Source organism: Schistocerca nitens, chromosome 4, assembly GCF_023898315.1.
Source record: "Schistocerca nitens isolate TAMUIC-IGC-003100 chromosome 4, iqSchNite1.1, whole genome shotgun sequence".
NCBI lineage: Eukaryota > Metazoa > Arthropoda > Insecta > Orthoptera > Acrididae > Schistocerca > Schistocerca nitens.
Window position 1 is genome coordinate 123,531,034 of NC_064617.1, and position 20,128 is coordinate 123,551,161.

Consider the following 20,128-nt stretch of genomic DNA (forward strand, 5'->3'; position numbering starts at 1 on the left):
TGGCAATATTGTAAATTGAACCCAGGTTCTCTACACGAGAATCAGACGCACTGACCATTTGGCTATGGAGGTGGTCAAACAAATATTTTTACATATTTTACCATTCCTCTTCTCTGATTCTTTATCATTTCATAATTATTTTCTTTTTTTCCTTTACTATCATGTTCAATCATTGGGTTCCACATTTCCATTCACTTTCTGTTTTCTACAACCTTTTTTCATGCCTCCCTCTTTCTCACATTTCATATTCTTCCCTTGTATCTTGTGTCCTATATTGATACCACACACTAAGTGCCTTATTATTCTTCTTAGAAACATCCACAGTCCACACCCAGAGGGATTTTGTTTTTTATTTTCCACTGATATTGTTTCTTCAACTGTACTTCTTTTAGCTTCCATATGCTTACTGAACTTTCTTGGTTTTCTGCTCATTTTCTCCTGTGTGTGTGTGTGTGTGTGTGTGTGTGTGTGTGTGTGTGTGTGTGTGCACGAGCGCACGTGTGCACTTTCTATGAAAAAAACAAAAAACTACATAAATTACTGTAATTTGTTATGTCATATTTAGGCATATACGACCATTTCTCTCTGACAGAGCATATTTTAGTATGTAAATGGTCATTTTTCTTACATTTTCACTCTTTCACGAAGTAAAGAAGTTTTCTCATGCAAATTTCTTTCTTCCTTGTTAAATTTATCAGAATTGCTTAGTTACATCAACACACATAAGGCCTACTCCACAAGCCATCATACTGTGCATGGTGGAGGTACCACTGCTACTCATTTCCTTTTCTTGCCCACTAAAAATAGACAGAGAGGAAAATTACCATATATACCTCACTACAAGCCCTAATTTCTCTTATTTTCTTAATCCTTATGCAAAATGTATTTTGGTGGCAGTCAAACTGTTCTCCAGTCAACTTCAGATTCTTGTCCTCTAAATTTTCTCAATACTGTTTCAGGAAAATAAAGTCATCTTCCCTCAGAGATTCCTATTTTAGTTCACAAAGTATATCTGTAATACTTGTGTATTGATCTAACCTATCACTAATAAATCCAGCAGCTTGCTTTGTTATCTTCCTTTACTCCAAGGTGGTGGGGATCCCAAACATTCTAGGAGTGCCTGAGAATGGGTCATACTAGTGTTCTATACTGGATCTCCTTTGTGGATGAGCTACACTTCCCTAAAATTATCCCATCACACTGAAGTCAACCATTTCATCTTCCCTACTACTTCCTTATATACGTGTTCCAGTTCGTACGGCTTCACTGAGATACTTAACCAATGTTACTCCGTCAAGCATCTCATTTTGTTTCCTGGAGAATGAGGAAAATTTTCATTCCTCCCTTATTTCATTTGAATTCACAATATGGACTTCGCCCTTATGCAACAGTGAGTTTGTGTAGTCTATTGTTACTCCATGAGCAAGTAGTTGTTTAAACCATTCTGTAACATGGCATGCAGGCAAGTGTCTCATTGTGTTCTTCAATCTTGTTGAAGACAGAGCTGTGCAGTACAGTTAAGGAAAAAAATCCCTAAGGTGAATCAAAGTTACAACAGTTTGTGTCTCAATATGGTGAGGAAGTATTTTCAACTCATGGTAAAATATTCTATTGTGAACTGTGCAGTATAAGAGTAACTGTGGGGGCATTATTTAAAATTCAGAAAAAGATGAAGTACACTGGATTGGAAATGGAGAAACATTACAATGAATGTTTCCTAGAGGAATTCCATCAATCTTATTCACCATTCATTGGAGAACTTTGTACAGCTATCCTTTGTGCTGACTTGTCCTTAAGTAAAATGAACCATTCAAGTTTTGTGAATTCTTAGAAAAATACAAAGACAAGTCTCTTCCTCATTCTTCCACATTAAGACAGGACTACAAATCTGACAATGGATTGCAAATAAAAAGAATATAAGTATCAACTGATGAAACCAAAGATACTATGGGAAGATATATTGCAAATGCCATTGTGGGAACTTTGTGAGAAGATGGTCCAGGAAAAGAATTTATTTGCAGATGTGACCGTCTACAAAAAGTAAATTGTTTGACAGAGCTTGTAACGATTTTTTTAAACATTACTACTTAACTTGCATTGGCCTGTGGTTCATCAATGTTGTGGATCCTGCGTTGAGAACATCATGAAAATTTCAAGCTTGACAAATTATTTATTGACATCAACTGATCGACAGAACTGACATAAGTGCAAAACAACTGAGGAACTGAACTGCACTGACACCTCTAAGAAAACAAAACTCGACTGACTGCCGCAGCATCGCTGTGTCACTTTAAATACCATTTTAACAATTGCTACCATTGTTAATTTATTACAAAATGTAACTTACAATGAAAAACAATTTCATCTAAACTAACTGCTGTTACATTTGTACAGGCTATAAAATATGATGTCAAATGACATAATAATTTTTATCATCATTTTGGTTTTATGTGTGAAAATTAATTCACAATCTAATTTCAACAATTATTTTGATTTTACTTTAATTTCATAGTTACTGACTATGGATTTTATTGCTAACATTTGTTCAAAGAATAAACATCTTGCTTTGCCAGATTACATAAATTAAATGCACACATTTTCTCAAATACAGGAATTTTGTAAATTTGGATGGTGTAACTAACAAGTGGTAAATATCTGCATAATTTACAAGCATCGTTAATTACGTTGAATTACAGAAAAATGAATAACAAATGAAATTACATCACTGGATAATGAGTGTTATTTTCAGTTGAATGGTAATGAGCTTTTTGTGTTAGTGAAATTACAAATTACAATTATGGTAATTAGAGGCATTAGTTATTTATGCTAATATTTCTACAACCTTTTTATATTTGTTGCTCAACATTTATTACTTCAATTTCACATTCTGATATTTAATTTGGCATATGTACATATTTTGTTAATGACAACACTCTATTAACAATCACGAGAATGTATGTCATTCCAGAATATTCTGTATGTAATTACAAAGAAGAACAGATTTTTTGGCAAACTGAACTGAACGATGACTATAAAAATACACATAGAAAGCCCTAGGAAGCACTGAATCATACAATAAATACACGGATGCATACCAAAAAAAGGGGTACCAGACAGTTCATAATGATCTTGGGGGAGGCTCTTCCATTATAAGCTATGGGTGCCATGTAGCCTGAAAATGTTAAGCTCGGGAGTGTAGTACTCTTTGTAGTCACCTTTGTTGAGGCCAAAAACTGGCAAACACAGAACCATGTGCACGGGAGCATTATCATGATGCAGGAACCACTCCCTGGAATGCCATAAAGGTGGAAAGTTTCACACCAAACTTCCATGCAGTCTTTTCATAACCTCCAAATAGAATTGTTGGTTTACTGTCTGGTTTTGAGGGACAAATTCTGAATATATGACCCTTTGATGTCAAGAAACAAAAATCATCATCATCTTCATATTCAATTTCATCTGCCAAGCTTTTTTTGGATGAGGTGTGCCAGTTGACTTCCACTGAGTTGACTGTTGTTTACTTCCTGAATTGCACCAATAGCACCATGACTTGTCACCTGTGATGATTTTGTGGAAAAAATTTGGATCTTCTTTAAATGTATCCTTCGTTGCATGACAGGATTGAATGTGATGATACCTTTGATCTCCATTGCGAAGTATCAGCATGAACTTTGCTGCCACTCTTCACATCCTCAAATCAATGGCCTAAATGTGGTGAATTGAGCTCCAGGACAACCCAAATAAGTGTGCAAGTTGGGCAGTTGTCCTGCATTGATATTCACTGATCAGATCACAGATTTTGCCAATGTCCTCACTTCAAACAGTTGAAGGGCGAAGGAATGAGGCTGATCTCCAATGGCCATTTCTCCATTTTTAAATGGAGAAAACAATTTGTACACTTGGATTTTACTAAGCTGTCTGCATTGTCACAACAGTTTGCACCATGTTCTTGTCAAGTAAATGACAAAATTTCACAGATGCACACTGTTTGTAAGGAGTAGCCATTTATTTGTGCCATGTCTGCACTGTATGCACACTGATAGAACTGCCACAGAAACCATGCTAGTTACTGTCGGGTGATGCCAGCTGGTAAAATAACTCCAGAGAGGTTCTACAACAGTCCTCTGGTGGCATGGCCTGGTACTACAAGTGCACAATGCAAAGCATTATGATCCATTTTTTTCCCCTCCCCTCATATAATTAATTACAGTTTTTTAAAACCAGTTACTAATAAACCAAATTACCTAGTTGATTCCTCTCTTATCAGACAATGAATTTCCACCTTTCAATCCCTTGCTTTTGTGAAAGTCCAACAATTTTTCACCTTCCTTGTTTCTCCTTACTCAGCCATTCACTCCAAATAAATTTTTTACACCAACATGTGCATTCAGAGTCCCCATTACAACTGTATTATGCCCCATCATCTGCTTCCATAATCCTTCATTAGGCTCTTCATTTTCCTCTGATGTGCATTCCATCAATGAGGCATGCTGTTGTTCTTGTCTTTAGTCCAAAGACAGGTTTTGTGCAGCTCTCCAAGCTACTCTAGCCTGCGCAAGACTCTTCATCTCCAAATACTACTGGAACTTACATCCTTCTGAATCTGCTTTCTATATTCAACTCTTGGTCTCCCTCAATGATTTTTACTACCCACATGCCCCTCAGTACTATATTGGTGATTCCTTGGTGTCTCAGAATGGATCTCTCAACCAATCACCTCTTCTAGTCAATTTGTGCCACAAATTTCTTTTCTCCCCATTCAGTACCTCCTCGTTAGTTATTTGATCTATGATGTGTGCACATCGACCTAGCGGTTATCGATCCCATCTGATGTAAAGTTTGCCAATATAGCGCACTCCTGAAGCGAGGCATGAAAAGAGAAAGTCAACACGTAGCCGCTAGAAGGCGTGAGTCACGCATGAACTGTGTTTAGAAGTACGCTGGGTGGCAGTATAAGCTGACAACACATAGAACTGAGACTGTTGGTACTGACATTGGTGATTCTGACATTCATTGGTTGAAGAGACTGAGTGGATAGCCTTGTTTCTGCTCACAATGGCACTGGAAACATGGATAGTTTTTTTTTGGGGGGTGAGCAAAATTTCAGCCCATGAACTGTGGTAACAATGTGATTTAATGTATTGCTGCCTCTTGTTGCCTCATTCGAAATTCTCATCAGCTACTTCAATCTGTGCTATGGGTATTGCCAACTGCCAGTCCTGAACGATTTCCTTAGTAGTGAAATGCCCGTGTTTTGATGGCTTATCAAGTGTAGTTAATTTTTTTTTTATTTTATTTACTGGACCAATTGGTTACGTGAAGTTTTCCAGGCCATGGTTTAAATTGTCATTATTGTCTGGCCTGTATTCCATAAAGCATGTATGAACACATTTTTGAGACTTGTTGAATTATCACCATCTGTTTGTGTGTTTTATTGTTGGAAAGTAAAAGGGCTTGTACCAAGAGCGGCAGTTCATGTGTAATGAAAGGTAAGCTGTGTAATCCTGCTTTAAGTATACGCCTCCAATTATAACCATTTTCTCTTGATGCATTTGTGGTGTGAGTGGTGGCTTAATTTTGAAACCACGAGTTTGTTTAATGTTGTTTAATGATCTTGTGTTGAACTATTGCAGAAGTTAACTCTAAAGTCATTTACTTGTCAGCTTGAATTTATTTATTTATTTATTGTCCCGTGGGACCACATTTAGGAGAAGTCTCCATGGTCATGGAACGAGTCAATACATGAAATTTTAATACGATTGTAGAAACAGATAAAATGAAATATAAGAAACATATTCAGGCGACAAGTCGTTAGTTTAAATAAAGAAAATCAAGAATGTAACACTGGAATTTGCTTAATTTTTTAGCTCTTCCAGGAGCTCCTCGACAGAATAGAAGGAGTGAGCCATGAGGAAACTCTTCAGTTTAGACTTAAAAGTGTTTGGGCTACTGCTAAGATTTTTGAGTTCTTGTGGTAGCTTATTGAAAATGGATGCAGCAGAATACTGCACTCCTTTCTGCACAGGAGTCAAGGAAGTGCATTCCACATGCAGATTTGATTTCTGCCTAGTATTAACTGAGTGAAAGCTGCTAACTCTTGGGAATAAGCTAATATTGCTAACAACAAACGACATTAAAGAAAATACATACTGTGAGGGCAATGTCAAAATTCCCAGACTATTGAATAGGGGTTGACAAGAGGTTTTCGAACTTACACCATACATAGCTCGAACAGCCCGTTTTTGAGCCAAAAATACCCTTTTTGAATCAGAAGAATTACCCCAAAAAATAATACCATATGACATAAGCGTATGAAAATATGCGAAGTATACTACTTTTCGTGTTGAAATGTTACTTATTTCAGATACTGTTCTAATGGTAAATAAAGTGGCATTTAGTTTCTGAACAAGATCCTGAACATGGGCTTTCCACAACAGCTTACTATCTATCCGAATGCCTAGGAACTTGAACTGTTCCGTCTCGCTTATAACATGCCCATTCTGTCTGATTAAAATGTCAGTTCTTGTTGAATTGTGAGTTAGAAACTGTAAAAACTGAGTCTTACTGTGATTTAGCATCAAGTTATTTTCCACAAGCCACGAACTTATATCATGAACTACATTATTTGATAATGTTTCAATATTACACACAAGATCCTTCACTACCAAGGTGGTGTCATCAGCAAACAGAAATATTTTTGAATCACCTGTAATACTAGAAGGCATATCATTTATATAAATAAGAAACAGCAGTGGCCCTAGCACCGACCCTTGGGGAACGCCCCATTTAGCAGTGCCCCATTGGGACTGAACATCATTACCACTCTCAATATTGCGGAGGATTACCTTCTGCTTTCTGTTCTTAAAGTAGGAGGCGAACCAATTGTAAGCTACTCTCCTTACTCCATAATGTTCCAACTTCTGCAGTAATATTTTGTGGTCAACACAGTCAAAAGCCTTTGTTAAATCAAAGAAAACACCTAACGTTTGCAACCTTTTATTTAATCCGTCCAAAACCTCACAGAGAAAAGAGACTATAGCATTTTCAGTTGTTAAGCCATTTCTAAAACCAAACTGTACATTTGACGGCAAATTATGTGAATTTAAATGCTGCAGTAGCCTTGTATATACAACCCTCTTGATAACTTTAGCAAACACCAATGGCATAGAAATAGGTCTATAATTGTCAACATTATCCCTGTCTCCCTTTTTATAAAGTGGCTTCACTACCGAGTACTTTAATCGGTCAGGAAACCGACCACTCCTAAAGGAAAAGTTACAGATATGGCTAAGTACTGAGCTAACATACGTGGAACAATACTTCAGTATTCTGCTAGATACCCCGTCATATCCATGAGAGTTCTTGGTCTTTAGTGATTTAATTATTAACTCAATCTCCCTCTTGTCAGTATCATGGAGGAGCATTTCAGGTAACAGTCTCGGAACACTTTTTTCTAAGAGCGCTATATGATTCACTGTTAGGACTAGGTTTCTATTTAGTTCACCTGCTATATTCAGAAAGTGATTATTAAGTACTGTACATATATGCGACTTATCAGTAACACGGACATCCCCACTATGCACTGATTCTATATTCTCGACCTGTCTCTGCAGACCAGCCACTTCCTTTACGACTGACCATATGGTTTTAATTTTATCCTGAGACTTAGCTATTCTATCTGCATACCACATACTTTTTGCCTTCCTAATAACTTTTTTAAGCACCTTACAATACTGTTTGTAATGGGCTGCTGCATTTAGATTTTGACTGTTTCTAACGTTTTGATATAATTGCCACTTTGTTCTACAAGATATTCTTATCCCTTTAGTCAGCCACCCAGGCTGCCTGTTTGTGCTAGTACCCTGTTTTGAACGTTCTAACGGAAAGCAACTTTCAAAGAGCACGAGAAAAGTCTTGAGGAAAGCATTATATTTATCGTCTACTGTATCAGCACTATAAACATCTTGCCACTGTTGTTCCTTGATAAGGTTTACAAAAGTCTGTACAGCAACTGGATCAGCTTTCCTAAAAAGTTGGTAACTATATTTAACATGTGTTGCAGCACAAAAATCTATTAGACTTAAAATTTGTGCATCATGATCTGAAAGGCCATTCACCTTTTTGCTAACAGAATGCCCTTCTAATAATGACGAATGAACAAAAATATTGTCTATGGTTGTTCTACTGTTCCCTTGCACTCTCGTTGGAAAGAATACGGTTTGCATAAGATTATATGAATTAAGGAGGTCTACCAGCATCCTTTTCCTTGCACAGTCACTTATACAATTAATATTGAAGTCACCACATATAACTAACTTTTTGTATTTCCTATAAAGTGAACCAAGAACCTCCTCTAGCTTTAGCAAAAATGTTGTGAAATCGGAGTCTGGGGATCTATAAATAACAACAGTAAGAAGTTTAGCTCCACTAAATTTAACCACACCTGCACAACATTCAAACACCTTTTCAGTGCAGTACTTTGAAACATCAATTGACTCAAACGGGATACCGTTTTTCACATACATGGCTGCTCCCCCACACCACAAAGAGCTCCTAGAAAAGCTGCCAGCCAACCTGTATCCTGGTAAAGGAAGCCTCTGAATTATCTCCTTATTTAAGAAGTGTTCAGATATACCAATAATTTCAGAGTCAACATCTATAAGCAGTTCACTAACTTTATCTCTAATACCTTGTATATTTTGATGAAATATACTAATTCCCTCATTAATCGGATACCCAAGATTTGTAGAAAGTGGTTTCTTTGTTAGAGAGACTTCCCTTAAGCAGGAATACCTATCAGCTGACTTCAATCTAAAAAAGGTACAGCTCTAACACCCACAACTACCGGAATTTTCCCATGAGTGATCCCACCACCCCCACCTATGCTGTCACGTATAAGTTTTGCCAACCTCCCCTTCCCATACCTGTTGAGGTGCAGGCCATGTCTAGTGAAACCCGTCCTGCTGATAGACTCCACTGACACCACTGAAATGTGACTCATGCCTTCTGTCATCAGTGCACCCCCAAGTCTCATGTTATTACACCTGACGGCTGTATTAAGATGAGGCCGATCGTGACACTGAAACAGTTCCACGAAATGCACATTCGTGTTGCCAGTCTGAGTGGCTATCTTTAGCTATCTTTTTAGAGATTTCTATATTTAGTTTCAGTTTTTTGTTTTGGTGTGTGTGTGTGTGTGTGTGTGTGTGTGTGTGTGTGTGTGTGTGTGTGTGAGCTCATTGGGGGATGCTGGCTTAGAGTAAGACCAAAGGTTATATTCTGGCCTAGTTATTTTTCTAGTTGAAGTACCAGGCTTATTGGATTCTGATTGCGTTGGTAAGGGCTGTTTAAATATTACTGCTTGGTAATATATACACTCCTGGAAATGGAAAAAAGAACACATTGACACCGGTGTGTCAGACCCACCATACTTGCTCCGGACACTGCGAGAGGGCTGTACAAGCAATGATCACACGCACGGCACAGCGGACACACCAGGAACCGCGGTGTTGGCCGTCGAATGGCGCTAGCTGCGCAGCATTTGTGCACCGCCGCCATCAGTGTCAGCCAGTTTGCCGTGGCATACAGAGCTCCATCGCAGTCTTTAACACTGGTAGCATGCCGCGACAGCGTGGACGTGAACCGTATGTGCAGTTGACGGACTTTGAGCGAGGGCGTATAGTGGGCATGCGGGAGGCCGGGTGGACGTACCGCCGAATTGCTCAACACGTGGGGCGTGAGGTCTCCACAGTACATCGATGTTGTCGCCAGTGGTCAGCGGAAGGTGCACGTGCCCGTCGACCTGGGACCGGACCGCAGCGACGCACGGATGCACGCCAAGACCGTAGGATCCTACGCAGTACTGTAGGGGACCGCACCGCCACTTCCCAGCAAATTAGGGACACTGTTGCTCCTGGGGTATCGGCGAGGACCATTCGCAACCGTCTCCATGAAGCTGGGCTACGGTTCCGCACACCGTTAGGCCGTCTTCTGCTCACGCCCCAACATCGTGCAGCCCGCCTCCAGTGGTGTCGCGACAGGCGTGAATGGAGGGACGAATGGAGACGTGTCGTCTTCAGCGATGAGAGTCGCTTCTGCCTTGGTGCCAATGATGGTCGTATGCGTGTTTGGCACCGTGCAGGTGAGCGCCACAATCAGGACTGCATACGACCGAGGCACACAGGGCCAACACCCGGCATCATGGTGTGGGGAGCGATCTCCTACACTGGCCGTACACCACTGGTGATCGTCGAGGGGACACTGAATAGTGCACAGTACATCCAAACCGTCATCGAACCCATCGTTCTACCAATCCTAGACCGGCAAGGGAACTTGCTGTTCCAACAGGACAATGCACGTCCGCATGTATCCCGTGCCACCCAACGTGCTCTAGAAGGTGTAAGTCAACTACCCTGGCCAACAAGATCTCCGGATCTGTCCCCCATTGAGCATGTTTGGGACTGGATGAAGCGTCGTCTCACGCGGTCTGCACGTCCAGCACGAACGCTGGTCCAACTGAGGCGCCAGGTGGAAATGGCATGGCAAGCCGTTCCACAGGACTACATCCAGCATCTCTACGATCGTCTCCATGGGAGAATAGCAGCCTGCATTGCTGCGAAAGGTGGATATACACTGTACTAGTGCCGACATTGTGCATGCTCTGTTGCCTGTGTCTATGTGCCTGTGGTTCTGTCAGTGTGATCATGTGATGTATCTGACCCCAGGAATGTGTCAATAAAGTTTCCCCTTCCTGGGACAATGAATTCATGGTGTTCTTATTTCAATTTCCAGGAGTGTATTTTAGTCTATTATTATTTTAATAGCTTGCCTAAAGTTTAATGCTAAATGAGCTGATGTTTGTCTACCCTTGTTTAAGATCAAGTCTGGAAGCGAAATGATTCTGTATGTTTTTTTTTGTTTTTTTGTTTTTTTTTTGTTTTTTTTTTTTTTAAAAAAGGGCCAAGGAATGAAACTTGCTCAGAGAGTTATATTGTAATAAAGTCAATCATGTTTGAGACTTGTGGCCTAGTCCTTTCATTAACTAAACCTTTTCTGTGCTCACGTAAAGTTGCACTACAATCTACCCATCTATTCTTCAGCATTCTTCTTCTGTAGTACTGTATTTCAAAAGCTTCTGTTTTATTCTTGTCTAAACTGGTTATATAGCTACCCCACAGACAAATACTTTCCAAAAAGACTTCCTAACTCTTAAATCTATATCTGACATCAACAAATTTCTCTTCTCCAGAAATGCTTTTCTTGCCATTGCCTGGCTACGTTCTATATCCTGCCACTTCCTAATCTATTCCCCTCAGCATCACCTGATTTAATTGACTAAATTCCATTATCATTGTTTTACCTTTGTTGATGTTCATCATAAATCCACCTTTCAACACATGTGCATTCCATTCAACTGCTCTTCCAAGTCCTTTGCTGTCTCTGACAGAATTACGGTGTCATTGACAGACTTCAAAGTTTTCATTTCTTCTCCCTGAACTGTAATTCCTACTCCAAATTATTCTTTAGTTTCCTTTACTGCCTTCTCAATGTACAGATTGAATAACATTGGTGATAGGCTAAAACACTGTCCCACTCCCTTCTCAGCCACAGCTTCCTTTTCGTGGCTCTTGACTCTTTTAACTGCCATCTGGTTTCTGTAAAAGCTGTGATTTGCCTTTTGCTCCATGTGCTTTACCCATGATACCTTCAGGATTTTGATGGGAGTATTCCAGTCAACAATGTTAAAAGCTTTCTCTGAGATTGTTGGATGTGAGGTTTGCCTTTCCTTAACCCATTTTCTAAGATAAGCTGTATGGTCATTATTGCCTCATATGTTCCTCCATTTCTCTGGAATCCAAGCAGATCTTCCCCAGGGTTGGCTCTTGCCAGTCTTCTCCATTCTGTAAAGAATGTGTGTTAGTATTTTGCAGCTGTGGCTTATTAAACTGATAGTTCAGTAATATTCACACCTGTCAGCACATGCTTTGTTTGGCATTGGAATTATTATATTCATTTGGAAATCTGAGGATATTTTGCCTATTTCATACTTCTTCTATTGCTGGGGCCTTGTTTTTACTTAGGTCTTTAAGTGCTCAGTCAGATTTTTCTCGTAGTGTCATATCTCCCATCTCATCTTCATTTACGTCCTCTTCTATTTCTATAACATTGCCTTTAAGTCCATCTCCCTTGTATAGACCCTCCATACACTACTTACACCTTTCAGATTTTTGCTTAGGACTGATTTTACATCTGAGCCCTTTATATTCAAGCAGCTGCTTCTCTGTTCTCCTAAGGTCCCTTTATTTTCCTGTAGGCAGTGTCTATCTTTACCTTAGTGTTCTATTCTTCTAAATGCTTACATTTGTCCTCTAGCCATATCTGATTAGCCACTTTGCACTTCCTGTCAGTCTCATTTTTTTGGACATTTGTATTCCCTTTCAAATACATCATTCAGCAATTTTTTATATTTTCTACTTTTATCTATTAAATTCAATATCTGCTGTGTCATTCACGGATTTATACTAGGCCTTGACTTTCTACTTATTTGATCCTCAGCGGCCTTCACTATTTCATCCCTCCAAGCTATCCAGTCATCTCCTATTGTAGTCCTTTCCCCTGTTCTTGTCAATCATTACCTAATGCTTCCTTTGAAACTCTCAACAACCTCTTGTTCTCTCAACTTATCCAGGTTCCGTCTCCTTAATTTCCTATCTTTTTGCAATTTCTTCAGCTTTAATCTACAGTTCATAACCAATAAATTGAGGCCGGACTTCACATCTGCTTATGGAAAGGTCTTACAATTTAAAACCTGGTTGCTAAATCTCTGTCTTATCATTATATAATCAATGTGAAACCTTACACTATCTCCAGGTCTCTTCCATGCATACAATCTTCTTTCATGATTCTTAAACCAGGTGTTAGCTAAAGTTAAATAATGCTCTGTGCAAGACAGCTTCCTCTTTTATTCATTCAACCCTGACCATACTGAACAATGTTTCCTTCTCTTTCTTTTCCTATCAAATTCCAGTCCACTATTAAGTCTGAATAATTTCTTTTATCTCATCACACGTTTCTTCAATATTTCCATCTGTGGAGCTAGAAGGCATATAAACTTGTACTACTGTGGTGGGTGTGGGCTTTGTGTCTATCTTGGCTATGATAATGTGTTCACTATGCTGTTCATAGTAGTTTACTCACAGTCCTGTTTTCTTATTCATTATTAAACCTACTCTTGCATTACCCCTATTTGATTTTGTATTTATGACCCTGTATTCACCCAACAAAAAGTCCTGTTCCTCCTGCCACCAAACTTCACTAATTTCCATCATAACTCTTCAACATATCCATTTCCATTTTTAAGTTTTCTAACCTACCTGCCCAATGAAGGATCTAACATTCCATGCTACAGTCTGCAGTATACCAGCCCCCCCCCCCCCCCCCCCGCCTCTCATGGCGATGACATCCTCCTGAGTAAGCCCCATGAAGAGAACCAAATGGGGGACCATTTTACCTCTGGAATGTTTTATCCAAGAGGTTGCCATCGTCACATATCTATATAGTAGAGCTGCATGCCCTTAGGAAAAATTATGGCTGTAGTTTCCTCTTGCTTTCAGCCATTTGCAGTAACAGCACAGCAAGGCTGGTGGTTGATGTTACAAGGCCAGATCATTCAATTGTCCAGACTGTTGCCTCTGGAACTACTGAAAATGCTGTTGCTGCTCTTTAGGAACCACACGTTTGCCTGGCCTCTCAACAGATACTCATCCGCTGTGGTTGCACCTGTGGTACATCTACCTATATTGCTGATGCATGCAAGCCACCCCACTAATGACAAGGTCCATGGTTCATGGGAGAGGGGGGGCTGTAGTAAGGCATATACTTTTAATATCATCATCATTAACTGCTTCAATGATATATTGGTCTATATCACTCTCTCATCATGTCACTGGAAATGTGAAATTTTCTGGACTGCCATGCATTTTATGTAGCACTACCACCAGTGACTAGTAGACTTCCATTATTTTTGTTTATTAATAATTTACTTCTGTTGATATTTCATATTGGATTTTAATTGTCTGTGCTTCAAACAGCACTAGCTGTCATCATTACATTTTTTTATGTACATCCATCATTCAACAGTTCTCATTCAACGTGGATTACAATGTATCCTCCTACTGTGATTCACATTCTATAAACTGGTATCGTACGGTGATATTTATAGTAAAATTGTAACACAGCCTATTTTTTTACATTGAAAACTAATGTGACATACTTATGAACAAAAAGTAAACAAGGAAACCGATTATGTTGAAATGATCAAACAAATCATGATAATACTTACCTTGTGTACAAAGCAAAACTGAAATCAGAACCTCCAGCATTGGTGCCACCTGGAAAAAGAAATATCTGTATTAACATCACTACCTGAAAACTTTTGTTTTACAATCTCAGCATGCCAATAACATCAGGGATGAGAAATATGTTTTGTGATTTTTCATATACATTGTTGGAATGCAAAAATATCTTAAATGTCAGTAGACTCTCAACTAGTAGAACACTTCCCCAGACTAAAGCTGTGTGTTGGATTGAGACTGGAATTTAGTTTTTTGTCTTTGCACAGATGTCCTCATTTGGCACACCATTGTACATGAAAGGTAAACTGTTGTTTTCAATCCAGAACGCAGGTTTACTGTGTTGGGATGTTAATGTCAGTGATGGAGAGGGTGAGATTTCACTCTCCAGTATGATAAAATATGCCTATATATATTAAAATTGTACAACATCAAAAAAGAGAGATGTCGTGAGAGATTTTGTAGCATACATCAAAGGTAGGGAAATATACAGAAACCTATTAAGTACATCTAAAATAAACAAATCGAGAAATTTTTGAAAATAGTACTCACCAAAAGTACAAACAGTGTTTGACAGTACAAACAGTGTTCTAGAAAGATAAATTTCTTGTGTCTATGAATAACGAATAGTGGGATATAAAATACCTTCATTAGCATTGTTGTTGTGGTCTTCAGTCTGAACGCTAATCTTAAACAGCTCTTCACACTACTCAATCCTGTGCAAAGTTCTTCATCTCTGAATGATTACTGCAACCTACATTCATCTGAAACTGCTTACTGTAATCAACCCTTGATCTCCCTCTACAATTTCCCAATCTCCCCCCCCCCCCCACCACCCCCCACACACATTTCTCTACAGTACCAAATTCACAATTCCTTGATGCCTTGGAGTTTATCATATCAATGCCTCCCTTTGTTTAGTCAAGTTGTACCATATATTTATTTTCTTCTCAGTTTGATTCAGAACCTGCTCATCAGTTACACAGTCTACTTATCTAATATTCGGCATTGTTCTACAGCATCATAATTCAAAAGTTTATATGCTCTTCTTGTTCAAATTGCTTATCATCCACATTTCCCTTCTGTAAAATTCTACACTCCAGACAAATACCTTCAGAAAAGACTTCCTAACTATTGAAATTATCATTCTTATATTCTATAGCAGGACTATTTATTCAAGAAACCAGATGATTAAAAAATGTTGTTCTTCCAAGAGCTGACGGAAAATTCTGTTAACAGGTGATTAATCCTTAGAGCTATAGCCAGTTGTGGCACAGCCTAAGTGGGCAAGCTATATAGATACCAGAAATGTCATTATATACCACCAATAGATTTTTGTTGAAGCTTTTTACTAAATTTTCATGACCGGACTAAACAAACAGAGCTTGTTTGTTTAACATTAAGTGTTGTATATCAGAAAATGCAGTTAACTCTTAGCCTGCAATGTTTTAATCTACAATCAACAATGTATCAACAAATTGTATTGTTATCTGATGCATTTGTTTTGCCTCTAGTTACACAGTTCACAGAGTTGAAGCAGGATCAGAGAATTCATGCCAATGGCATTCCCCTTATTTGTTTCAAATCACATTTTATTAATAAAATAGGAGTGTCTCAGATGCAATAATATTCAGATTGTTTAGTCATGTTACAGTATTTCACATTGAGCATGACTGAATACCTGTAATCTCTAAGTATGGCAGTTTCAATGGTACATAGGAACTGATGGAAGCAGCACAGTTATGTAGAACACCACCATAATGAAAACACATAGTCATCAATTTTGTGACTCACGATGTCTGAAATGGGCCATCCAATACTTTTTTTAATTTTCAGTAATTTTTATTGTCATTTTATGAATTATACATAGTTAATTCAAAGTTCTGAACTTGTATAATGTAAATGTTTTGTCACAGTAATGGCATAAAAGAAATGACGAAAGAGATAACAAAAATAAACATTAATTCACAAAAGACAAGTCTTTTTATTTCAAGTTCAATTTTCACTATCCTTGTCCATCCATGTAGTTTGCACATGACAATTCATTGTGGCTGGGGTTCCTGGGAAGCCGACTGCATGTAAAAGGGTGACTTTATTGTATGGTTGCTGCAGCTTTCTTCTCAGGTTTTGATGTGCTGTGTCTTTATGTTGACTGGAACCCATCAGTTTGGTACAGAGAACAGTCTGTTGGTTGATGTTGTTGTTGACATTAGATTTTAATGGCTGTGTCTAACACTATGAGTAGAAATTTCATGAAGATTTCCATATATTTTGGTGTTTTCCTTGTTCATTCATTTTGGTCCAGTAGATAGGTTACATACAGACACTTCTTAGTGATCATGAATCCTGAAGATCTTGCACCGACTTTACATGTTCCTCTGTAAATATCAATGTTGTGTGCTTTAGGACCAGTTCTTGTAGACACCTAACTGCTTAAGGTCCTTCTGCAGTTCATCCTCCCACCACTTCCTTGCTCTTCCAACTGAACAGATACCATCCAGTTTTTCTGTAAGCACAGGTTTGGCCTGACAAGTGTCTGGTCTCCTGACAGTAGGCCCTCCCAGCCTTATTTTCCATGCTTTCATTCTTTGCACAATGCTCAGTTTTTTCATGAGGTAGTATAGTTCTTTTCTTCCATCCGAGGTGTGGTTTAGGTTTGAAAGCCATGCATATTTGCTCAGCTACTGACTTGATATGTCTAACACAGATGAGAATTTTTTTCAGTGTTTAATCTCTTAATCATTGAAAATCGCTCTTCTCCACAAAGCAATGGTGTACCCTTCTAATTATCTTCAGGGAGGGTAGATTGCCTCATCCACCATCTCCACCATTCCGAAGGTTTCCTGTGCCAAAGGTGCCGTTAAGGTATTTGCCTGTAACCATGGGCATAGGTTCCACGTTATACCCCATGAACCTAAGCCCCTGCCTCAACTTAGCCATCCTTCCACATTGTCCTACTGGTGTGGAGGACGCCCTCTGGCACAGCGTGGATGTGCCTAGCAAGAATTGCTCAAGTGGATAATAGGGAAAGTGGCCCTATCCGCTTGGAGTTGGGGTTAATGGTTGTGTATGATACCACAATCAAGTTGTCCTGGAACAGAAGGTGTACAAAGACAGAAGGAGATGGCAAGAGCTTGCACACCACATCCAGGAAACTGTAGTTGGAAAATGATGAGAGCAATGATGATGATGGTGGTGAATGTGATGATGAGTACCATACATGGTTGATTCTACATTTCAGGTATTCTCTTCATAAAATTAAATTTTTACTATCACATAACATGCCTCATCAAACAAACATCTTGATAGATGACTTTCCAATTCTGAATCTACATGCAAACTAATAATCTTAATCTAAGGTTACAATAGATATGTTGTTGATTCTTCAGTGAGGTATTTTCTACAAGCTTATCATTCTAAAGAAAATAATTATGGTTATAACACATGTGATGCTACTTATTTAGACAGATACAATAGTATATGGTTATCACTTGAGAAATCTTCTACACTATAATAGCATTTGCTTTTCTTATGTTTTTCCAGGTTTATTTCAGTATTTTTTTAGATTTGGGTCACTCCTCACCTTCCAGATTTTATTTGTAATTTCACATCCATGTAGTACAAATTTTTTTCATATAGTTTTAGTTTGTGGGTAGGTAAAATGTAACTTGCTCTATGTTTCATCTGATACTGACACAAGAAGCAGTTGCCCTCAGTTAGTTGTGGGTTTCTCTTTGTGAAAATGAGAATCTTGTATCACCCCAGGAAAATTAGGAAAAAGGGGAGAAATAATTTCTAAAGTTTTGAAACTTTGGGAGAACACTCTCAGAGGATGTAGTAGTAAAAAAACAAAAGTTCCCTCCCCTATCAGGTGAGCATCCCTTCCCGCTGCCCCCCCCTGCCCCCCCCCCTGCCCCCCCCCCTCTTAATTCAGTTTCTTACGTTTTTCAATTTTTACAGAAGATGGTTCATTTTTCGAAGACATCTATTATGAAACTCTACAGAAAGGAAGGAAGCAATGAGGCCTTGGTAGGTCGCCGGAGGAAGCTGGCACCACATCACTTGACTCCCATAAATTCTGGGGAGAGATGTGATGAGATCTGACACCATATTCAATAACATCCCAGATGTGCTCAATCAGGTTCAGATCTGCCAAGTTGTGGGGCCAGCACATCAACTGGAACTCACCACTGTGTTCCTGAAAGCACTCCATCACACTCCTGGCCTTTTGACATGACACATTATCTTGTTGAAAAATGCCACTGCCGCCAGAAACATGACCGTCTTGAAGGGTTGTGTATGTAGTCTGCAATCAGTGTACGATACTTCTTGGCTATCATCATGATGCCTTGCATGAGATCCACTGGTCCAATGGATGCCCACATGAATGTTCCCCAGAGCATAAAGGAGCCACCGCCAGCTTGTCTTCATTCCACACTACAGGTGCCAAGAAGCAGTTGCCCTGGAAAATGATGGATTTGTGCCCTCCCATCAACATGATGAAGAAGGTATGGGGATTCATCAGACCGTGCAATGCTCTGCCACTAAAGTCCAGTGCCGATGGTCACATGCCCATTTCATTTGTAGTTGGCAATGGCACGATGTTAACATTGATACACGCATGGGTCGTTGGCTGTGGAGGATCATTGTTTAGGAATGTTCAGTGCACTGTATGTTTAAACACAATTTTACTCTGACCACCATTAAAGTCTGATTTTAGTTCCACCACAATTTGCTGCCTATCCTGTTTTATCAGTCTGCCAAGCCTACAAAATCCAACATTTGTAATGAGGAGTGGCCGCCCAACCCGATGGCATCTGAACAATGATTTCACCGTGGTGTTACCAGGTGTAGAGGACACTCACCACAGCACTCCTCAAACACTGGACAGGTCATGCAGTTTCTGAAATGCTCATACCGAGCCTCCAGGCCTTCACAATTTGCCCTCTGTCAAACTCAGATAGATCATATGCCTTCCCCATTCTACACACGACAGAACACTCACTGATACAACATGCACCATGCATATGTGACTAGCAGTCATCCCTTGTCAGGTGACACTGACATGGGCAACCAAAAAGGAGAAGAGCAGGTCCATTTATTCTTCTCATCATTGCTGGCGAACCATCTGTTGTTGAGCCGGAAAGATTTTTGCCTTGAAGATCAAACTTTTCCATACCACTTATTACTACTTCATATACATCTTGACCTGTTGTTGTACCTTTCATTGAATGCAAGTAACTCCTTAATTACCATGTAGTTCTCTGTCACTCCTCTCTCAAGGGCTGCCGACTGAGCTGTATCTGAAACATCAGTACTTTCATTGAGTGCTAAACTGTAAAATACACATTCCTTTAGTTGTCCATTAAGTGGAATTTCAATATCTTTTGCCATGTTATTAACTGATTGTGCTATGGTTTGTTGTGACAATCTAGTATTTTCTCACTAATGACACTTGTTTTGTATATGCTGCTGAGGAAATTTTTCCAAACATGCAGATAAAAGTTTTCCGCTTTTGGTAACAGCTTCTACTATCTTAAAGCTTAGTTTTGTTACAGTTTCTAAGTTTTCTTTTGGTACTTTAAACATGGCCTGCTGTGTCAATATCATGCTGCAACTTAAAAAGCATAGTGATGTCTCGGTGAGAATTGATTTATTGGACATTGAAGTACCAGTCTTTTTCTTCCAATGAGTTGATTCAGTCAATTCTTATTTGGCCACTGTATTCATTATACATAGAAGCATGTTTTATAGAAAAATGGTACTCTGTGTTGTAC

The 20,128-nt window shown here is 39.1% G+C and overlaps 1 protein-coding gene across 1 annotated transcript in view; it reads right to left on the minus strand.

The window, feature by feature from the left end:
- LOC126252161 (lipase member H-A-like) overlaps positions 1-19,745 on the minus strand; it is a 129,812-nt gene extending 110,067 nt beyond the window's left edge. Inside the window, exons 1-2 of the mRNA XM_049953030.1 lie at positions 19,553-19,745; positions 14,342-14,390 (exon numbers count right to left, since the gene is read on the minus strand). Coding sequence (XP_049808987.1) covers positions 14,342-14,390; positions 19,553-19,745 — 242 coding nt within the window. The remainder of the gene's footprint in view (positions 1-14,341; positions 14,391-19,552) is intronic.
- Positions 19,746-20,128: the final 383 nt, after the last annotated feature.